A 24,756-nucleotide genomic window follows, 5' to 3' on the forward strand; every position below is an offset into this window, starting at 1 on the left:
AACATAACTGATGTCGTACACACCCTTCAGTGTGAAATGTGGCTCTCTTTGCAAGCACATCTAACATCTAAGGAAAGAAGAGCTTAGATTGGTACCAGATAAAATAATTTTGTTATCAACATTAATACATTATGCTAATTTCCATCTTTGTAAGCGCATAAGACAGTGTAAATTATTTCTGTGCCAGTCTTTTGAAGTGTGTAAAGCTCCATTTTATATCAAGGTATCTTTTATTCATAAACAAAGTCAAAATACATTAAAAAAAACATTTCTGGCAGTTCACAGAACTGAATTGTGAAAACGTTAAAAATACATTATTTATAAAATTATTAGTTATTTCAATTAAGATTCAAATTATTATTACTGTACAAATTATTTATAAAATTATTTTAATATATGTACAAATTAAGGAATTGAACATTCAGAAAGACATAAACATTAACAAATTTACAACATAACAAGCAATATAAATAATCAGGACATATAGATATCCCATACATAGTCCAAATATTGGGGGGGGGATGATACAATGGACCATCCCCCCCCCTTGTCAAATATTGGGGGGATATATCCCCCATCCCCCCGGATCTACGCCTATGGTTACAGTATTAGAGGTTTTACGGTATTTCCAAAGATAATGCATAGCAATTTGCATATTGCATCCTGTCTTCATAACTTATGTTTTATTGCATATTTTATATATATCTCAATACACTGCTTTGCACAATGCACTGTTGCTTAGCTTTACAGGTATCTGTATAATACTACAATTAGGCCTAGTAATCAATATTCTGGCCTACCCCGAAACTAGACTCGGGAATACTAGAATGTTATCAAACAGGGTACTATATTACTTTACAGTAAAATAGAAAATAAATAAAGTAAATAATCCCTTTTCATAAATATAATTTTTCTGGCCCCGAATTCTTGACTCAGAAATATACAGGTACGAATGGTGTTCAAAGGGGAATAGTTTTACTATGGATGGAAGGACTTCAGTAACAGAGTAATTATAAACTGTATAAGCTTTTTTTGCCTGATCGGCCAACTTATGCGTAAAGGGCTACAACTGTAGATCCACTCTCGAACCAGGGTCCCTCGGAACCTCACGTCAGCCCAATGATGGGGCTGAGGTGCTTTAAATCTTGTCTCAGCAGAATGCGGAGGGGTAGAGACTCCATAGGTTTGTCGGCTGCTATTTCCGGGCATCCAGAGGTGCCATACTTCCAAATATCTGCACCTCAGCCCCAACCATGGTGGGGGCTGGGGTGGATATGCTCTCAGATCCCACTACCTTTAAAATCCTGTGTCCAATGATAGGGGTAGCGGGTCAATTTCACAGCCAAATATACCACTCTTGCTATAATAGCCAGACCACTTGCAAAATAGTTCCGACTGCTATGAAAAATGTTTAATTTCATCAAAGACACACTTTACCAATATTTAAGTATATCAGTATTTTTACTTAACCCTTTGAACCCAAAAGGCCGGAAAAACGGCCGCGCGCTTACGCTGTAATAACCCTAAAGGCCGGTATACCGGCTTTGCGGGTCAGGTGACGTTATTCGGGGTAATCACCTGACCAGTATGAGAAACTACACTGTTTACCTCACTATCACTAGTGAGTTTCTAGCCCTAGGCTAGGCCGATCACGACAGTGACTAGTGCCAGCAGTGGTAGTGATGATAGTTGTGCGTCGGGTTGATGGATGGCTATGGTAGCGGTACAGGGCCTAGGAGGTGGTGGTGATGATAATAAAAAATAAGCATATTTTGTCCAAATAACTCCGGGTGAGGGTGCTGCAAGATGTAAATAATGCAGGGTACAAAGGGTTAAGTGACTTTATTAGTATTTCAACTTAAGTTGTTTTATTAGTATTTTAGCTTTAGTGATTTTATCAGTATTTTGACATTATGAGTGACTTTACCAGTTTTTTTTAATTTCAGTGAGTTTTATATCAATATTTTAACTTATTTGACTTTACCAACACTTAACTTAAGTGAATTTATCAGTGCTTGTGACTTGAGTTAAATCAGTATTGTAACTTGACTTTTACTAATATTATGTAATTATATCAATATTTTAATTATAATATCTTCTATTTTTCTTAACTTTCCTTCATTTTTTGTTTTGTTTTATAGATGTAGATCACTAAATTGGAATGTAGATTCTTTACCTGCCACTAGTGTCATTATTACTTTCCACAATGAAGCTAGATCAGCACTTTTACGGACAGTTGTCAGGTGAGTACATACTTGAATCTATATTTTGTATTACCAGTAACTGCATGGCACTATAAACAGACGTCCAGTGTACATGTGTTGTAGAAAATGCGGTACTGTACGACCAGCGGCAGATCGCACAGTAATGGTGGTGCTGGAGGCTTTAATTATAAGGATAAATCTTCATTGTTGGAGGCAGACATGTTTTTTACAGATTTGCCATAATGCTGCATTATGTGGAGTATTTTATCTTTAAAACACTGCCTTGTAGAAAGAGCTGGGTTTGGCCACCATTTCCGTTGGTGAGAGCTCGGTAGATTTTTAATTTGACGTGCATTTTCTTGCTCGGGATACGTAGTCAATGATTAATGTACTATATCAAAATAAAATATTATCTTTCAAAATATATTATATTCTTATTTTAACTTTCATACAAACATTCCTAAAATTTAATAGAACAGTTTCTAGCAATTTTAGAACCTGTCAAAGAGGAAATTGATTATCTAAAGATTGAACTTCTGTCCCTTCACTATTTAGGTGTCCCCCAAGGGCATGAGATTATCTTGTCCCAGAAAAAATTTTCAGCCATACGACACCTTCACCATTAGCACAGCGTAACTCTTGGGCGGTTTCAGTATCAGAACCTCTATTGCTAGCATACCTGGGGGTATTTTGTTACCATTCATTAACCAAGTTGTGTGCCTTTTTATTTATTTTTTTTTGTTCTGTCGTTACAGTATATTTAACCATACCTTGGGCATATAAAACACATTAAAATTTCTTCTCTTTTTTTTCTAGGTAATATTTACCAGTTTTTTTTCTTTGCATTTATTCAAGGTGAAATAAATAAAAAATAAATTTAAAAATTTATGAAATTCATAAAATGCATGAAAGGTTGCCCTCAGCAAGTGGAAATGGCACCACAAGCAGCTACCTAAGATGGATACGAGCGCCTTATAAAATTACATTTATTACACCGATGATAACCCAGAAAAGACTAGTGGTGTCCTCTTGGGTGGTGAAACGGGCAAGTACTGTACATTGGGAAACAATCTCCTAATTATACCATCGAAATAGTTTCAGTAGTGTACACAGGGGTCATAAAATCGGAACTAATAGTGGGGGGGGGCACAAAAAGTTTGAGTTCTAGATTAATTGAGGAGAGCTAGCTGGAAAGTACAGTGATATTTAGGGTTATTTTTAACTACTTGAGCTTATTTTTTTTTTCTTTGAAAACTTTCAGTAGAGGGTGACTGTGGGAGCGCAAACATTTATTGGAGAGAGTGTGCGTTCTCAGTCCAACACACTAGATTGTCACTGCCAAAAGCGTACTACGTTCTTAGACATTCTTTAGTTCGGTGCACGCAAATGGCTACCTCCAGTTAATTCAAATGAGCTAAGCTGCTCGCTTTCTTTAAACTTTTATATTTATGCTATTGAAATAGCCTAATTTCACATAATTCCAAGATTATAATTTAATATAATTCTAGGTTTATCTTGGCAGTCTGTGGAAAGTATAAAGCAACTGTAAAATTATTTTCTCTAATCATTAAGATGTATTTTGGCAAACACACACAATGTGCAATTGCGTTATAGGTCCCTTGTGATTGTAGTATTCCTAGTAGCTGTCGGGTTGGCATTGTACACCAGACATACATTCAACATTGTATACATTCAATTCAATATTTATTCTCCTGGGTTTTAAAGAGAACATAAATTAAGTAGTTGAAATTCCAATAAAAAATGAATTTGAGAACTGAGATTTAAACTCTAACCTTTTAATAATATTTAGTTTCTATAAATAGATTCTTTTTAGTAAACTTTATACAGAATTAGTAGCCTTGTTGATAAGCTTTACCAGCCTTGTTGATAGGCTTTGTGATGGTAAGATACAGATATTAATTTAGTTAATTTATTTTGATAAACTTGAATAAAGAAAAAAAAATTAAAAATCTATGTACTTTGAATTGCTTATTTAAGAGATCCTCATAAGCATTTTTATTTCCAGTATTGTAGGTCACATACCAAAATATCCATTAATTGAATGAATAAAATCATTATCATAATATAGTAATTCATAATAATCGTTTTGTTATGAAATGCAAAAACAAAACTTTAAAGTACAGGTATGTGAGAAAGGGCCATCCATGTGATGATTACAGGCATGTTGATGGCCTAGGTACACATCAAATACCTCAACACACAGGTACCATGCCACTAGATGTCAACTGATTGCATTAATCAATCATGCAAAAGTGATTTAATAACACTGCCATTGCTTTTTGATTGATAATTGCCTACTGTTATTATATTATAATATTTCACAATATCTCAGTACAGTATTCAAACAACCTACAGATGGAAACTTTGTATCAACAATTCTTTGTAATTAATATTTACAATGATTGTAGAAATGTTTTTTGATTGATAACTGCCTACTGTCATATTAAGATTTCAAAATGTCCCAATATAACAACCTACAAATGGAAACTTTGTAATACTACCTTGTAATTAATATTCACAATAACTGTAGAACTGTTTGATCGATTCAATTATTCAGATGTTTTACGAAAATCTAATTTGGTTCGTAGCCAATTTAAAGTCATTTGCAAAGTATGGTATTGCTAATAAGTAGTTATCATTGTTTCTTACTTTACTTTTGAAGCGGTTTGGGCGAAGCGGGAAGGGTTTGGTTTCCCAAACTTGAGGTGGGTTTTTAATCCCTCGTGAACTTCGCTTGTTTCCTTGAGTAAGACACTTTATCTGCGTTGCACTCTCTACCCAGAAGTATAAATGGGTACCAGGTAACTGTAGGGTTGCCTTCTACTGCGCCAATATGGCAACAACACAAAAAACATATCGACCCAATGACCAGGGAAAACAAAACGCTTGGTAACCTAAAGGAAAGGCGCTATATAAATGCCAAATAACAAATAAGTAAATACTTTGAAAGTTAAAACTTGCAATTCTTTTCTCTCCTCCCTGTCAATTTCTTCTTTATAATTATGACACAACATTCTTGCCCATTTCAGCCCATACGTCTTGCTGTTCTTTTTTTTTTCTATCATACTTACATTGTCACATTCCTTTTCAATTGACCCCGCCTTTACTGAAACCTGAACTTGTCATTTCCACATTAATCCCATAAACACCCAATCACCATGGAAACTGCAACACACTACGAGGTGGCAACAGATTGCTTTCAGTGATGATGCGATTAGGCTGACACTGTCAGCAAATTGGCATCGTGTTGTCAAGCGCTCGCACGGAGCAAGGATGGATTCATTGGCCGAATTTAGGCCTGCCACACAGTACATCTAGCTTTATCTCGAGTTCGAATTTTTGTGATTTCTATTCTACAAGTACTTTTGATTTTTATCATCTAAGATAATGTCACATATGGTAGATGCTTATGCTCTCATCTTAGTATCGTTGTGTAGTCCAATTAATATTAGTGGACTCAACCGCAAAAATTAATTTGCATCAGTTTATTCAAGAAGAGCAAAATGCACAATATGGCCTGCAGTGTGGGTTGATTCAATTCCAATAGGAACTGATGCTGATCTTGCGTGAGCCCAATGGGTAAATAAAGCTTAACAAATAATCTACATTCAAGTAATTAGCTTTGTTTTTAGCTTGGTCTATTCAGGTGGGCACCACTTCTGAAATACTGTAGCCTACATATGGGCTTTCAAGGTTACTGTATCCGCTTCTTTCCATGCTTAATTTTATATGGAAAAGGGTAGGTTTATGATATATATTTGGTACCGTACTGTATCTTTACTTTCTTGCTTTCGTGATCTTGTCTTTTTTTTTTGTAATTATCTTATGGAAAGCAATATGTCATTGCTTTCATAAGTAATTTGCACAAATTGACACTCTAGAATTCAAATGTTAGAAGACTTTTTTCCTGTATTATCTTTTTCTGTTTTTGATGGGGATTTTTTTTATCAGTTCAAAGAATAAAAAAAGACTAAAAAATGAAGATTGTTATAGTGACTAATTGGATTTTTCGCCAAAATCTTTGAATAGATTTTTTTTTTAATGAAAAAGATAAAAAATTAATTGATCGATCATTAAAATTCAGAGAGTAACTCTAATTGTCTACATTTCATATTCATTAAAAATAACGGTATTGATTTTAATCATAGAAATAACAGTATATTTGAGTCAGATGGATTTGACTTTTTAAAAAAATGTTTTAAATGTTGTTTAGTACTTATCAAAATCCACACTATACATCTGTTGCTGAAGATCATGATGTACTGTATGCATTATTACTGAATCTAATATGGGATTGCCTCAGTGCATAAACATAGTAACATTAGCTTAAGACTAAAACTGGCATTTCCGTTGAATATGCCTATTTAAATTTATCCCTGACCCTTAAGGACACCGCATGACATCAAGCCAAGGTGAACGTTTAGCTTAGACGCACATGAGACAGCACACGTGGTGACAAGCAGCAGGATGTTACGATGTCTTTGTCGTAATTACTTAAATTATTTCCCTTCCTAAAATACTCAAATCTGTCAGAATCCAGCATGATGAATATGGGAATGGCAGTATTATAACCTTGTATGTATTACAGTACTTTAGAGGTGTTCATTGGAAGGTATAGAAATGTATTGATTCATCAAATCCCAAATTTTACATTTCCAGACTGTTTTCAACCATCAAAAACTCCATCTTCTTGATTCAAAAAAATTGTTAACTTCAGGGCTAAAATCCATGCATAATGTTACAAATCTATCAATAAGGTTTGAAAATAGCCTTATGAAACACGCCATTCTTCTTGGTATAAATAAAAAGAATTGTTTTTGTAAAAAAGGAATATATTCAATATTCTGCATTTACGAAAGTATGAATCTTTTTCTGGACATGTAAATAAAGTTGTTTTAATTATGAGAAAAAAATCTTACTTAAATTCATGTTTTATTCATATTGTTCTTGCAGTGCAAGCACTGAATTGTCACAATATTGACAATACAATTTTATTTAAAAAAAACAAAAAACAAAAACAGAATAACATACACATAAAGAGCAGATACAAAGTCAAACTAAAGTCAAAGACCTAAACAGTGACAGTAATAATTAAATTTATAATAATTAATTAAAAAATCAAAAAAATCAAAATTAGATAAACAAGAACGTTAAAAATTAAATTTCATACAAGTGCAGTCATAAGACTACATGCAGTACACATTTCCGTTGTGTTAGATGAGCACTACAGTATGTCATTAAAACAGTTTTTTGCCCCTTTTAAACTATATGCTTCCCTAGCAACCAAATATACTGTAAAGAAATCTATTTGGTAATTGTCATGACTAAGGTAACAGATGATTTTTTAATGATTAATATGTAAATATTGCTTAAGATTCAACCTCCGTTTTCAGTGTACTGTACCATTTCATTATTGCTCTTTCCAATTGGACTTTGGTTTTTAGTGTATCTTTCTTTATGCTGTTGATCGCAGGCTGTAGACTCTGCAGTTCTTACAATTTTTTAGCTTTAAATCATTTCCGAGACCCTGTGGCTCATAAAACTACAGATCCTTAATTATTTCTTGTACCCTGTAGTTTCTCAATTTATTAGGTTTTCAAAATCTTAATTATTTCTTAGACCTTGAATTCTTTCAATTTAATGACTTCAGCTTCTTTATGTCATGGAACCTATAATTGTTAAATGTAAATTACTGTAGGTCTCAAAGTTACGTGCCACATAAATCAAAGTTAATTGACTTGCATATTTCATAAGTTATAACATTTTAACTGAAATGTTCTCCCAAATTATCATCTAAATAGTACAATTTCTATAATCCTGCATACCCGACCTTAAAGCTAGGGAAAAGAAAAGGTGAGAGTGGCTGAGAGCATCGGCAAAACTGGTGGTAGCCACTGTGTGTGCGCTGAACCGTGGAGATCTCTTTGTTCCCGGTTCAATTCCCATCGCTGCTCTCCTTGTGTTTCGGCTGGAGGAAACGCAAGTTTTTAAAAAAGCGCACCGTCTTTCAGACCTTGATTTAAAAGGCGCGCGATCGCGCCGGCGCTCCTCCGCGCTCCTCGAAATTATGCGAGGAGAGCAATCAATAGCGCTCCTGAATTTTTCTAGGGGAGCAACAAAAATACCAAGTTTCATTACAAAAGCACTATATTCACGACAGCCGGTCAGCTGGTAGTGTACATGTTGGACGCAAGCTGACGACAACCAAGGATTAAGAGTAGACCTAAAGGCAGCCGACCGTCGTGTACATATAACGACTTCCTGGTTTGGGTTTTTCCAACAGCACATGTTCAGGGGCTATCTAGGCCTATGCGATAGTGGTAGAAATATCGTTAATTATTTAATCAATGATTTCGTGTTCTTATCTGAAACGAAAAATACATAAATAATATGTGTAATCTGTCTCTTATACACATCTTGCATACCATTATTTTAAATAAATATATATAATTATCCGATTAAACAATATTGTGAGGCTTATGAAAATTGAACTATATCTTAATGAAATATTGATTAACTACTATGATGGCAGTATTTTGAAATATGACGTGCAGCCATGCTTGTTGGGAGAAGGAAATAAAACATGATTAGGCGAAAATTAATGTATGATCAAAATTTGCATGCATAAAAAAAATAAACAAGTCTTTTTTTTTCATCAAGCAACAAAAATAAATGTACCTCTGTGTGCATTATGCCCCATGTGCTTGTTAAAGAACGCAGTACAATCTTCAGAAAAGAGTAGGGGATTGTCTCCCGGTGTACTTCCCAATTCACCTCCAGAAGGATCCCACAACGTACCAAAAAATTGTTTTCCTCTGTAGCCTGCTTTGAATTTCTGCCAGCAATTTAAATTATTTTCATAGTAACTGATTGAAATATGATAGCTTTGTGATTTTTTTTTTAAAATCATTTGCTTCAAGTTTTTTAGGTGGCAATAAATAATGATGTTTGTGGTCACTGTACACGGCCATTTTATCAACCATATATTTTTATTGTACAATTAACCAATCATTCAATTAAATCAATTTATTGAAGATGCTTTTATATGTAGAAAGCAATATAATATTAGCAATGTAATAAAAAATTGTAATTATTGAAATTTAATTAAAAATATCCATTGGCTTCATAACCTACGTGTGATGCAGATACAGTAGTCTTCGAAAGCTAGTCATAACTGGTTTATTTTAGTCATCTGTAATATAAAGACAGTCTTATGATAGTCCATTGCTATACGACTGTCTTAGCGACTGTTTTGTTAACCATAATGCACATAGTATTAACACATTTGTTTAGCGTTGTGTCATGCACATTCGCACGTAAGCATGTTGCAGAACTATTAAAGAATTATCTAAGCGTATGCTTAGCTTTATCAGCAGAAAAAAAAACTAGTTACAATTTTACGTGGTTTTAATCAAAAAGGTTATTTTCCTATCTAATATTTTATGTAGGTCATGTATTTCAAAACATTGGGTTCTCATTTTAAAATGGGAAATCAGTTTTATAGATCCTCATCTTTTTTTTTTTGTTAAAGAAGGTAAAGCACATTGCGTATAATACAAATTGTAGCCTCCAGCTTCGTGACGAATAATGCAAGCTAAGTATTGCAGACCGTCTACAGACAACGATTTGTAGTCCGCCCCAGGTTTGTCATGCTTGGCAGTGTGTGCTCTGAAATTAAAATCGATAATATTTCTATTAATTCTTAAGCTAGTAATTTGTGTTTATGTCCTAAAATTTTCTTTTATGCCTCATTCTACAAACATATTGTAGTTAAGCATTTTTTTTTTTTTTATTTAACGTCTTTCATATTGTTTATAATGGCAATAATTGTATTTTCAATACATTAATAATTGAAAAACTCCATTAAATAATATGTTTATTGATTTTTCTAAACATTCAAACATTACAAATAATTTGAAATAGTTCAATATGAATGAATTAATTGATTTTCTTTTTTAATCAGAATTGAATTTCTTCTTACAAAATTCAAATAAATTATATTGTCTTTTGTCTTGCAGTGTTTTAAGAAGAAGCCCACCACATTTAATCAAGGAAATTATATTAGTTGATGATTTCAGTGATGATCGTAAGTAGTTCTGACAGCAGAAGTCACATAATTTATTTCTGTTAAGCTACAAAAATTATATAAACTGACAGATTTAGGGCTCTCCTTCTATTTCTTTTTAGCACTTATTTTGTGTTTGCCGTTAAAAGTTCATATTTTGTGTGTTGTTTATTTTCTTTTCTATACATGGTTTGTAACTACAAAAATCAGTACACAAGTATAAAGAAAAAATTAAAAATAAAATAAATTTAAAATTATATATTGTCTTTTATACAATCTAGAAAACGTTTAAAAACAAATAATTGAAATATTAGAAAGGTCATCAAAGTAAAAAAGTTATTAACATCTTTTATTCATTTTTTAGACCTTATTTTGTGTTGTCATTAAAAGTTTTTATTTTGTGTGTTGTTTTTTTTCTTTTGGTTTGTAACTCTACGAAAATCAGTAGACTTACACAAATATAAAGAAAAAAAATTAATAAATAAATCTCCTTAAAATTATATATATTGTCTATTATACAATCCAGAAAATTTAAAAAAAAAACAAATAATTGAAAGATTTAAAAACTCATCAAAATAAATCAAGTTATTAACTTCCGTTGATCAAAGAATGATCAAACACATTATGGCTTATTAACGGACTACTGTACTACAAAAATCCTTAGATTCATTTACCAACCAATTTTGATAGGTTTAATACAGCATGCAAGTAATATATAGAAAAAAATGAAAAGTAAAAATTAAAAAATACTTAAATCAACATAAATATATAGAATTTGTGCATTTAATTGGTTACAAAGTATTTTCTCATACTAATTTTCAATTAAAAGGTAATAACTTAACAATTCAAATATTATATTTTTTACAATTTGGGAGCTCAAAAAAGACAGAATATCTTTAAATGTATACGAGTCAAAATGATAATTTGATGTAATAAAAAAACCTTAGCTTCCAATTTACTGTAAATGATAAGAGTACTTATACCTGCCAGCATTATGAAAACAGATTACTTGTAGGTTTATATGCTAAATTGAGATCAAGACATTTATCCCCAGTTATAGGTTTTTTTTAAGGGCATGAAGACTAAAAGGAAATATATTTAAAGTGTATTTTCGCTGAAAATTACAAAACAACTGATTTCCACTAAACACAATTTCCTATTTATATAATCTTGGGTGGCATTTTGGAATTGTTTTTTTTTTAAATATATATTTTGTCAACTCTTATTTAAATTTACATACTTTTATGCCATGTTTACATTGGATTCAATTTTGACCTCTGTTCACACTTGGATTTACATTTATGCATGCATTGTTAAAGCTCTGTCCACACTATCAAATTTTATTTGACAAATAACTGTGATATGCCCATATTTACAGTACTGGTGTTGGTAGTACTGGTCTTTGGACCCTTGATACTGGATCATATATTTGGGTGTAATATGACATCATAGTGACCAAATATGGGCACATCCTATAAATTTGTCACATAAATTTATGTAATCATGGATCATTCTGAGAAAGTTCAGCAATGGGAGTTGTAGGATGCCCTCAGGAAGATTTTAAAGTCTGTTTACTCTTCATGGGAAATGTTCACTTGGAAACACACAGTGGCTAACTGCAGTGTATTATATTTTCTCGGTGGGTGGGGGATTAAGCTGTCTGAGAGGCAGGCTGAGTGGGATAAGGATAACTTCAGCTCGCATTGCTATCTGAGGGCCTTTGACCAAGCCGGTCTGTAATGAGTTTTTTTTTTTAACAGGGACCTCTGGATGGCTGGAAATGGCACTCTCAGACTTGAAAACTACTTTTAAATGTAAAATTGATAAAATACAATTGTCTACTCTCAAACTCAACTCAATAAATATGCATTTCATTTCATTAGGACTAGTGTATTTTTTTTTGTTTGTCCGACTGCCCGACAAGCTCTGACTGGTGGGGGGTGGTGGCTTGACCTGTCCGATGGGTTGGGCATACTCTCCCCCCCCCCCCCCGCTGGTGCCGCCACTGGCTAACTGGTACTGTAGGATTTGCCCAATAGCAAACAAGTGGCTGTTGACTTTTGGTTCTTTTTAAGCACACAACATAATAAAAGCATCTCTTATAATATAAACAAGAGGGAAAAGCCACATTCAGTCAACCTTGTCGGCAAAGTCACTTGTGTAAATCTGGGTATCTATAACCAGCATAGACATCTATTGTGTTTTACCAGTCTGGGTAATTTTCAGCTAAATGCACTTTCTTTCCGGTTTGTGTTTTTTTAGTCTTCAGTCCATGAAATGTTAAATCATCAAAAGGCATTACTGTATATCAAACAAAAACTTCAAAATGTATTTTACAGAAAGCAGTCCAATTTCTATTAAAGTAGATAAAATTATCTGTTAAAATTTGAGAATTTTTTTCTCGATTTTAAGACATAAAATACATCTTTCACTAAACACAGTAAAACTAACAGGTATCTGTACAAAAGTTGATGTCGAATAATGAATGTTATGGAAGAAGCACTTCTATTGATTGGCGATTCAATTTCACCTTTACCATCAAAGGAAAGTGCTTCTCGGTTTCGTCGTCAAAGTTATAAATTAATAACGATGATATCCAACGAGTTGACTGGCAGTTGTGCAAGGTGTTATTCTGAATGTAAATTAAATAGAGTTTGTTCATTGAATGTGTCAAATTGTATTCGAAACACTCAACATTCTGTTTTTAATGAACACGAATTAGTTGCGTGGCTCGCAACGTTATGAAAATAAATATACTTTATGTGTAATGCTATCTGCCGTCAAGTTGAAGGTTAAAGAAAGAAAATCTTGTTTGAAAACACAGATGAAATGCGGGTAGATTGTATTTCAGTTGCATGCGGTAAAGCAAGCTTTGACAGTAGTTAATTTCTTTATTATGTTTCCCGTGCAAAAATGAACCAAATAAAAAAAATGGGTATAATTTTCCCTATAGCAATATATTGCTTTTACATAATACAATGACAAAGTAGTCGTACCTATTATGACAGGATAGCATTGGTGACCAACTGAAGAACAGTAATCAAAATAACCCATTAACATTGGTTGTTAATTTTACCTTTCTTTTGCAAGATTAAACCATAGAAATTTAGAACTATTATTTTTTACTTTTTTTTTGTTTGTTCCAAACCAACAGTATGTAATATTTGGCAGATTACCTAAACATTTTTGTCATAGGTACTTGTTCCTATGTTTTGTAGTGTGAATTAGAGGAAATAAATGAATTATTATAATTACTTGTAATTATTTTTATTACTCTTAATCAAATAATGTTTCCCTGATGATCGAAATCAAATGTAATAAATTCATTAATTATCTTTGTATATTTTTAGCCCAGGATGGTCAGCAGCTTCAACAGATTGAAAAAGTTGTAGTTTTACGGAATGAAAGAAGAGAAGGTATGTCTAGAGTATAAGAATGGTATTATTTCCTTTGGTGTATCCAGTAGTTGTGCATACCCACCTTCCCCACCCCAAAATAAAAAGCTTTCCCCACACATCATCTCCACATCATCCCCATTGAAATGCCTGTACCAAAAAAAAATTAAATTCAAGTACTTAAAAATCTACTCATATTACCTTTTTTTTGACCTACTGTAGCATTCCCTTACTTAATCATCGAGTACCTCCCACTACGCACCATCTTTTGAATGTGACGTTTAAACTGTTGGTTCTGTGTTCAATATGTATGGCCACATCCACATTTAAGAACGCAGTACACTCTTTAGAAAAGAGCAAGGGAATTCATCTCTTGTTGTATTGTTCAGTTTACCACTAGAATGTCCACACTGGAAATAGGCTAGGGACTTCAGTGGGTTATCCTTGATGAATTTTACATCAAATAAAATAAAAATCTAATTCAGTCTTGTTAACGTGTTGTATTTGCGTAATCTTGAATAACAGTACAAGACTGATTATTTGCCGAATGGGCTTCGTTGGCCCTTGTGCCTAATCAGATCAAATTAAGTGGTTGTAAATTTGATTAATAGATTTGTATGAGATCATTTGAATCAACAACGATGCTTTTCGTCGAAATAACATTATAATAAATGCAAATAAGGTTTTACATTCCGCCCACTAAAAATGTCATAATAAATCATAGTATTGTAAAATGTCAATATGATATCAAATATCATAGTGCAAATAAATTTTATTTCAAAATTTTGAATGAATTATTCTACTATAGTACTGCAGTTAGTCTGGCCTCTTAAACATGAATGGAAAATATGTATAGAAATATATGCATAAAAATATTTATATGTATGAAAATATGTATAGAGTTCCATTAAAATAGAATATCTGAAATTAATTTTTTTAAATGGATTTTATATATTCACAAGGGTTTAATGTTAATTTAATCATGATGTTTTGTTTATTTTCTTTATATGTGAGGTCTCACTACAAAATGAGTCTCATCGTTAGAAAATCAAAAAATGAGTTATTATATTTTGGTATATCACATTATAAGCTTTAATTTGGTCTTTGAATGGCTTCTCTAGGATAGATAGATCCAGAGATGTTAGCATTTAAAGTTTAGGTGAATGAGAACCAGGTTTTGAGAAAATCGGCCTCAAAGATAAACTAACCTGTACAAATAATAGGACTAGAATTACAGAATATTGTTTTAGTAAGAAAATTCACTTAAAAAGTACACAATCATAAAATATAAGTATCAAGTTATTCGAAAACATTAAAATCAAAATTTTGTAAAAATGTTGCCTATGACCTATTTTGGTGAATATCTCAATATGATTTCACCAACGATGCGTCTCATTTTGTGGTGAGACCTCACATATATATTTCAAGTAAATAGAGAAAATTTGGTTTTTTTCCCCCTCTAGGGTTGATGCGGTCTCGTGTTCGGGGAGCAGACTATGCTTCGGCGGAAGTTCTAACTTTTCTTGATAGTCATTGTGAATGTAACCAACATTGGCTCGAACCACTTCTTATACAGGTTCAGCAGGTAAGTGCAGATTTGAAAAACCCAGATTTTAAAATATTCTATTATTGTTATTGTTACAAAATGTTTATTTTGCCAGCTTTAGCTCAAGTTTGCATATCTTTAAGATTAAAGTATGTCTGTATTAAATCATTACGAAAATGCTGTAACAAACAGGCGTTTTACTGACTAAATATATCCATTCCCTTATTGATAATAACATTATTATCACGTGATATTGAAGAGATAACTTCAGGAGACAAATGTAAGACGTAAAGCCTTGGCACTTACTGCGACAGTTGTCCGTCAAATCTAACTACACTCTCTGTGAGTGCCAGACGCTGATCGTCGGTGGCAGTTTGAATGGATCGTCATTAAAAACGATAAGTTGCACACGCATGGTGGCATTGCGTTCTCCATAGAATTACATTGGCCAACGACAGTCGGGCACAGCGAGTGCCCGACTTTAAGGAGATAAAAATGAAAAAGTGCAGATCATGAGTTTCTACTTTTTGCAAAGCAAAAAATGTGTGCAACTAAACCGAAACCGACGCTTCTGATTCGCCTAGTGGGAAACCAGCTTAAGATGGTATAGGCATATAAAGAGACGAGAGTGGAGTATCAAATGGATATCAAAAACAGAAGGAGCTGCTAGTAGACCTAATGCATACTGTAGGTGGACCAAGCTATTGATGAATGAGCCAAATATTAATTATGTCTTCAGCTCATGAGAGAGCTATTAATAAGTTTATTCGCTTCATATAAATAGAATGTTGTTTGCAGAATGTCTAAATTATGCCCATGATATCCGTCCTGTGTTCACATTGTACACAGACAGTCTATCGTCTGTATACTATTAACACCTTCGTTTTTGCTTGATTGCCCCTCCAGCATCAGTTTAACACCTTCCATCTACTAATTTTATCTCCCTGGTGACTTGGTACTAGTTAGATGACAGTGTGTTAAAATGAAGCCCTTGCCTTAGTGTTTTGTTAGTAGTTTAACACTATTCAGTTACTAATATTAAATCCCACGTGAATTGTGCATTAGATGCAAATTTGACAACAGTGTTAGGATGCAATTCTTGCCTTAGTGTTTTGTTATTACTCAGGTAAGATTAACACCATCTGTCTACTAATCGGGAGCTTCCGATTTGCGCGACGACGCGACGCTAGAGCGGAATCATTCATGCGTGACCATCCTACCAGGCGTCCTACGTTCTCTGCATACGTAGATTTGGCCAAATTATGTTCCCAGAACCTGCTCGAATGTTCTCGCATGCGCAGATGACTTTTAGTGACGTCATTGCGTTCTACGTCCTACCGTCGTCATGGAATCGAAAGCTCCCTAAATGTTGCAGTACAGGACTATTTTGCAGATATGAGTAGATTTCTTGTGGTTATACTTTAGTATCAATATGAATTTAAGGGTACTGTAGAACGTCTAGTTCCACTCAACACTTGAAACCGTGTGCGACGGTTTCACGAACTTCGCCATTCCTCTATCTATCACAGGGCCTACTTCCTACATGGGTTGCTAACTGCATACCCTATCATTTCCCAATGGAAATTTAAGCTGTAACCATATTGTACTGGCTTCTGAGGTTCCCGACTTCCCAAGATAAACTGACAACGTGTAACAGTTTACGCTACACATGCAACGTAAAAACACTGGCTATGTTAATCATATGCAAGTCGCAAATTCAATTATGCTGTAATGAAATTAATTGACTATGGATTTCATCAGCATGTTACAATATTAAACATGTTTGCAGTAATAGTCTTTAATACGACCCTCCCCGGCACAGGACCGACGCGAAAACAAATTGCATTGGGCTGCATTGTCCGATGTATGAACCTTTCCACTAAGTTTGGTATTGTTAGAATGTTATGTTTTTGCACACATCCTCGGGAATTTAATCAATTTTGGAATATATTATATTAATTGGGTGTTAGGGATGCTTTAGTGCGTAGGTACAGTTTTAACACCTTTGAGTCAATGTTTACCGCATATAATATAATACTATAGATACTGTAATTACAGAATGTTATGTAATTGAATTATGAATGAAGCAATTTGTGAATTAATATACGGATATTAGCTTGACGTCCATTAAATATGAATACCAGTGTAGTCATTGGTGTGATAATAGAAAAATTTTGACCAATAGAGTTATTATAGTATCATCTTATCTTACTGTTTATAATCGGACTCGCATGAGAGAGAAGCATAGCTCAGTCAGTTAAGTTAAAGGCAACCCCCTAATCCCCTACTTTTTCCGAAAAATGCTATAGGTTTTTTGATCACAAGCCAGATGGGTACACTGGACCTTCTATTTTGAGTCTTTTTCCAAGAAGACTTGGTTCTACCATGGAGGTATTATTGAGAAGGAGATCACTTGCCAACAGATCCCTTTGACCCAACAAACCAATGTGTTCCCCGCTTTTGCATCGCACGCGGGCGTCTATCTTGTTATCAACATTTTTTCGTTAGCAACAACATGGCAACAACAGGCTGTTATACGCTTCAACACAGCAGTTGTGTGATAAACTGTTTGATATTAACTCATTAAATATCTTTAAGATTAACAAGGCTCCCCTGATTGAATTTTTTCGGACTTTTAGTATGTTATTGTGTGTATATTCCAGATAACAGATTCCACAAAATATTTTTGTTAAATTACTTCTGTGTTCATTATAATTTTGTCTAACGATCGCTTGGTTTAACTATAAACCAATGCAGCGCAAAACTGAAAATTACTGTGATTTGGCTTGAATTTTTGAATAGTCCACACTTGTTCACACTAAAATAACTTAAAAATTTATTTAAAATTAGAATTATCGAGTTTTATCTAATTTATGGAAATTCAAGTTAAAATATGCCATACTTTTAAAGCTCATGTAAATGATTCATTAAATATGTTTGATATTTCTTGAAAGATAAATGTATTAGCTTCAAGGTGGAAACGATTACGCAGCCATAGTGATTGACTGTAAGTAGTACGCATTGAGAAAAGAAGGTGCTCTCTATTTCGGCATGTTCAATGATAATCTATGCCTGCTGAGCATCTTGGTGGCGGGGAACACATTAGACTTCAAAGGCATCGTGCAATCGTTCTTCACGCGCTGCAGTAACTTTGTTCTTGGCGCATTTGCATAGCGATGCGTGCGCGGAGCTTTTTTGAATGATCTTCTCAATATTATGAATGATCTTCTCCATGGTTTTACTAACCGAACCCTGAGTGAGTTGCAGCTCAAATCAGTGCCGATGTGAAGGTTGTATTTTAACGACATCTGGCTTACCGCTCAGCTACTCGACACATCAAAAACTCTGTGTGTGTTAAAACATAAAGAACGTTGGTCCCCGATTCAAATTGTATCTGCTGCTGTCCTTGCGTCTCAGGTGTAGGATTGATATACTAGTGTCAATAAGCCACGGTTTTTTATTATTATTATTATTTACAGTAACGTTTAAGCTGTTGGTCTTGTGTGCAATATGGCCCATGTGGATGTTAAAGAAATGTCGTAAACTCTTCAGAAAAGAATAGGAGATTGTCTCCAGGTTACTGCTCAATAGTCACATTCCGCAAGGTGTGTTTACTGCGAGTCACGTGACATATAGTGGGAATTACTATGGAGAATTTACAGTGCAATCAGTGTTAAAGTACAGTGTTAACCATATCAATCAATTTGGTATAGTTAATGGCATTCCAACCAACATTATTCAACATCAAATATGTGCTTTGCAGGACAAAGTCTCCGAAGAAGTTGCGCGTTTTCCTATACCGAGCGTCGCTTGCACTGCAAGTTCATAATTGATGCCCACTATTACGTCATGTGACCAACCTGGCGGAATGTGTCTATTCATGACCAGAAGGAGTACCTCCCTGGAATTGAATCTTCTGACATTCATGGGGTATTCTTGGTATATCTCGCACTACTGTAAGAATCTAATTAATCCAAAATATATTTAATGGATTTCATATGGTAATTTTATAATATTGGATTTATATATTAAACACATCATGCAAATTAGCTTTCATGTACAGTACTTGGTTACTGAGCTCCCTAAGTTTGTAAATTTATCTCCAATATAAATGTCATCTTTAAGTATTACATATAATTTACAATAGTTTATATAGATTATTAAACTTAGAATGTCTACACAACGAGTTATTCATGGAATTCGTTGACACGTAGTAAAAGCTTTTAGAGAGAACACGCGAGAGAAGCTCTGGATTATCGTGGAGGAGTGAAGCTCACATCGAGTTTGTCATTAATACTAGCTATGAATTTTAATTTCATTAAAACCTTAATGAAAGGAAAGTATGTTTATTTAAAGTGTCACCTTTAAGTATTTTGTTGTCTTTGTAAACTGTAGTGCTTGCCTTTGCCAGGGATGAACACTGTGTGTTTCCATCTTTATTCCTGCCTGTCTTTCACACTGTGATTTCTCACAGCAAATTTATCAGCTCTTTTAAAGTCAGGCTCCAGAGGAAAAACATTTTTTTGATATGTTGTAGAACTGATTTTTCTAACACAGAAAAAAGTAGTTTGATCAAAAACTGAGCAACGGTGAATGAGATACAGATTTTTGAATATTAAAAAATTGGGGTAAAAAGGTGTAAAAATATACTTTTCCCATAGTTTTTAAATATTCAAAAATCTTTTTTTTGAAAATTAAAAAACTGGGGTAAAAAGGTGTAAAGATATACTTTTTCCCCCAGTTTTTAAATATTCAAAAATCTGTATCTTGTTCACCGTTCCCCAGTTTTTCATCAAACAACATTTTTCTGTCTTAGAAAAATCAGTTCTAATACATATCAACATTTTTTTTTCCTCCGGAGGCTGACTTAATAATCATAATTTCAAAATCCTGAAAAGTAATTAAATAAATGATTGATGCCTGGAAACCACTAACTTGAAAAGCATCTGTTGTTATAGAATGTTTAAAATTTTAAATAAATTATTTTGAGATATGTGAGGAAGTGCAGTAGAGGTGTTAATATTAAAATTGTGTGGCGGTTGGTGGGATTGGGTGTATGTTCAGTACATAGGAATGGGAATATCCCTAGGTTGCATTAATCTTCTAATTAATTTGTTTCACATTTACTTAAACTTATTTTGTGTGATGGATACGGAACTATTTTTGTTTGGCTTGTATTAATATATGCTGTGTGTTTCTTGAATTCGCTTAACAAATGCTATTTTTAACATGATTTACAGTATGTTATGTGCATACAGTAATAAATAATAGTAATAAAATGCTCCCTATTTATATTGCATATTAAGCAATTCCCTCAGTATGCATTATATAAATTAATGCAACAAGAAACAAAATAAAAATAAATCCATGTTTTGTATTAAAAGTGCATCAACATGCAGAATTATCGACTAGTTATTAAATTTTATCAGTATTCATGTTTCTATGTATACACTTTTTCTATGCACATTAGTATTATTAGGTTCTTATAATGATGTTTCCCCAATGAGTAATGTAATGAATATGCAGCATTTAAGGTCAACATTTCATTAGTATACATTAATACTTGAGGTACACCATGTAGTTAAATTTTATTGGTATTCATGTTTCTAGGTATACAAATAGTGTACCATAAGTATTAAAATATATTATTACTTCACCATGCAAAACCTTCAATCAATACATTTCATTAAATTTGTTACTTAAATAAAATCAAAATTTGCTGTAAAGCTAAGCTTCTGAGGGGGAAAATGTTTTTATATGTTCTGCAACTGCTTTTTCTAAGACGTAAAAAGGATGTTTGACGAAAAACTCTGAAAGGGTTAATGAGATACAGATTTTTGAATATTTAAGATCTGGGGGGACAATGGTGGAAAAAAGGGTGGTTACGATCCTTTTCCCCCAGTTTTTAGATATTCAAAAATCTGTATCTTGTTCTTAACCGGTCCCAACTTTTGGATCAAACACCTTTTTTTGTGTCTTACAATAATCAGTTGTACAACATATAAAAAAAAAATTTTCCCTCTTTCATTTGAATTTTAACAGTTAATTGAAAGAAGTATCAAAACATTTCCACACCGCATACAGTCATACTGATACTACTGATGGTAGTGTCCAATCAATCAGGTTATAGGCAATTTTAGTTATATATTTACTAAAATAAACAATTGAAAACCCATGGAATTCCTCTAGCATTATTATTATTGATTTTGTTATTGTCGTTCCTATTGCTGCTGTATTTATTGTTATTATTTTATTATTAATTTATACAGTATGTTAATGTGTTCATATGCTGTATAATGCGAAAATTATTTAAACGTACGTTTCTTGTGGGGGTCAACCATTTTCACACTGTTAACACCTGTCCGTGAAGTATTTGTTTTGAACTCTTTGTATAGTAACATATGTTTTAAATGTGCTATGATCTTTCTATTTTTAGGACTGGAAAGCTGTTGTTAGCCCAATTATTGATGTCATAAACATGGACACGTTTCAGTATGTCGCAGCATCCGCTGATCTAAAAGGCGGTTTTGATTGGAACCTAGTCTTCCGGTGGGATTATATGACGGCGACAGAAAGGAATTCAAGACGATCAAATCCAGTATCATCTATAAAGTATGTATCTAAAAAATAATCAAAGTCTCAGTGTTGTACACATTTTAAATGTGATTTTATTTATCTATATTTTAACCATTGGTTTTTTTGATATATTTTTAAGAAACAATTTATTATTATGAAATCTTGTTTTATTTATTTACTTTATTTACTGCCAAACTAACTGGTATACAAAGATTTTGCCATCTTGATAAACCAATTTCAAGAAAGATTAATAATAACAATAAAATGTACTCTTATCCAATAATTTATTCCAAACTATTATTGTGGGAGCAATTAACGTAGAATTTGCAATTAAGTACACAACTAAGTAATCAGAGTTTGATTAATTGTATCTTCAGGCAAAGCACTTTGGATGTGTGTCTGCTAATAGTATAATATAAAAATAATATAATATTTATTGGATATCACTTTTGCAACAGTGTCACAAATCTTAAAAAATACCTAATGGTATATCCAAAAAAAAAATGAACAAAGCAGAAACGAAAAGAAATTATATCTAATTGGAAACAAAAAGTACAAGTACACAGATGAATGAAAGGCCTATAAATATACATTAGAGATTGTTATTAATGCATCATAAATACTGTATCTATCAAACAGGTTAAAATCTGTGTCAGTGAGATTTTTTTTTACATGTTTTATGTATAGCCCATCATCAGGTACGTGAAATATCTACTGATATGGCGGGTTTGGCGTAGTGGAAATGGTTTGGTTTCCCAACCTCAAGGTTCGGGATTTAATCCATCACTGTGCATTTCACTTGTGTCGTTGGGCAAGGCACTTTATCTACAATGCTTCAGTCTACCCAGCTCTATCAATTGGTACCAGCAAATTTCTGGGAGTAACCTACAATGGAACAGCATCCTACCCAGGGGAAGCATCACAAATGTAGGACAAAAACCATCCTGGACAATAACCACCCAGACAGAAACCACCCAAAATGGAATATCATTTGTTAAAGTGGGGTTGTCAGTGGGGTACACAATGTTGAGTGGCCTTTTGTATACAGTTTAAAAATCTTTTTTTTTTTAAATTGCAAACTTTCTTTAAGCAAATTGATTGCTGAAATCTACAATGCTTATTAATCTACAGTACATGCATTTTGTCAAAAGAGTTGAATGAATTCAAGGCATCTAGACCATTTTATCGGGATTATTTTGAAACAGCACCACCAACGTCCCACAACTCACTGGGAGAATCCAGTGGTCTAAGTCTGAGCAGCTGGTTAGTTACGAATACAGCACCGCTAGACCTTTGCTGTAGCAGCAGTAGACAACACATACGATCATGTTAATTACTGTATATATAAACATTGAAATAGCTCTTTAAGACTTAAACTTGTTTTTAATATAAACATTTCATTTTAAAATATTCATGATCATTAGCAAGTTTTATCGTTTACTTATTCCATGATAGTATCTACGTAAAGTAAAATGCTAGGCCTTTGGAAGTCCCCCAGTTGCCAGGTTATCGGAAATTTTCATTTAAAATTTGGCGAAAATGGTGTATAATAGGAAGTCGCAGTGTAAACTATCCTATTGTAAAGCTAGATAAAAACAGGCCCACCCAACATTATCCACCCCACAACCCACCCCACTTTAACAATGGTATAGTCCATTTTGAGTGGGTTTTTTGCCGGGTGGATTTTATCCTACATTCGTGATGCTTCCCCATGAAAGAGAATAGTTTTTTATTGGTGCCCCGGAGAGCCTTTCTTTGGCAGTAAACAATACCGAATCTAGAATGCTATAAAGAACATTCTTAATTTTATTAAATGCTGAATAAGATTGACATTTTGTCAAACTGTTAGATGACCCTCAATTTAATTTTATTTAACAAATTTATTGTCCTAACTACAGTTTGCTACAACACTAAAAGAAACTTTTCCATTTCCAATTGTGATCTGGGAATTGGTGACGTGTTGACAACCTTGGACTGTGTGAAGTTGAAATATGTTTTTTATCTTGAAAATTCGATTCATAACCAATTATAAAGAGATAGGATTTTCTTAGATTTCCACTATCCATTTATAGTACATTCATCTTTCTCAACCCAAGAGTACAGATGAGTACCTAAAATAATGCAAATACCCGATGTTGAATGGATTTTTCCTGTGATGAATATTCCCCTGGGGAATGCTCCCCAGGGGAGGGGAAGAGGTTGCATGTTTACGGAACAAGCCTCATGTTTACGGAACAAGCCTCAATTTACTGTATCCATTGGCGGGTAAATGATGTGAAACGCTCTCATGACTTTCTATAAATCGGCACTTTATATTGCCAAACATAATTTATTCTTTTGACTAGATAACATTTTCAGTAACGCAGTTCTGCATCTCAAAATACTCCAGTTTTATTAACAAATTATATGTAAAGAATGGAGAAGGCCCATAATGCTTTATGAAACTAAGACTTCTTGGTGTAGAGAGTAGATTTGTTTTTAATTGTAAGAAATAATATTGAACACTGAAATTAGAGGAAAACATCTTTTATTATTCCATAAAACTAATTTCTATTTTACATATAATAATTATGTTTCATATTCTATTATTTTAACATTTATCTTTAATATAATAACAACATGAAAAAAAATATAATTGTTATGTTTGCTAATCATAAACAGTAGCCAGTAGCCCTAACCTCAGGCATAGTACTTAATGACTCCATAAATATGTTATGTTTTGTAATATGGATCAAATTTTTTCTTACAAATTGGTAAGAATATGAAGGATGTTTTCGTAAAATCTCTTTATTACCTTTCACAAAGTATTAGAATACACATCAGCGGTAGCTTATCCTTGACGTAACGTTTTATAAATTGAAAGATTCAGACAGAGGTACTGTTTCTTATTGATGAGCCGAGCATCCTGTTTTAAATTACCTGCCTGTCGTCGTACTTTAATCCAAGATG

General features: G+C 33.2%; 1 protein-coding gene across 1 annotated transcript in view; it reads left to right on the forward strand.

Annotated features, from left to right (window-relative positions):
* LOC117120104 (polypeptide N-acetylgalactosaminyltransferase 2-like) overlaps positions 1 to 24,756 on the forward strand; it is a 96,044-nt gene that overhangs the window by 44,112 nt on the left and 27,176 nt on the right. Inside the window, exons 3-7 of the mRNA XM_033265115.1 lie at positions 2,142 to 2,243; positions 10,244 to 10,311; positions 13,641 to 13,706; positions 15,149 to 15,270; positions 21,668 to 21,843. Of these exons, the coding sequence (XP_033121006.1) occupies positions 2,142 to 2,243; positions 10,244 to 10,311; positions 13,641 to 13,706; positions 15,149 to 15,270; positions 21,668 to 21,843 (534 nt within the window). The remainder of the gene's footprint in view (positions 1 to 2,141; positions 2,244 to 10,243; positions 10,312 to 13,640; positions 13,707 to 15,148; positions 15,271 to 21,667; positions 21,844 to 24,756) is intronic.

This window comes from Anneissia japonica, unplaced genomic scaffold, assembly GCF_011630105.1.
Source record: "Anneissia japonica isolate Jap-2015-1 unplaced genomic scaffold, ASM1163010v1 scaffold401_len1656234_cov178, whole genome shotgun sequence".
Classification (NCBI taxonomy): domain Eukaryota; kingdom Metazoa; phylum Echinodermata; class Crinoidea; order Comatulida; family Comatulidae; genus Anneissia; species Anneissia japonica.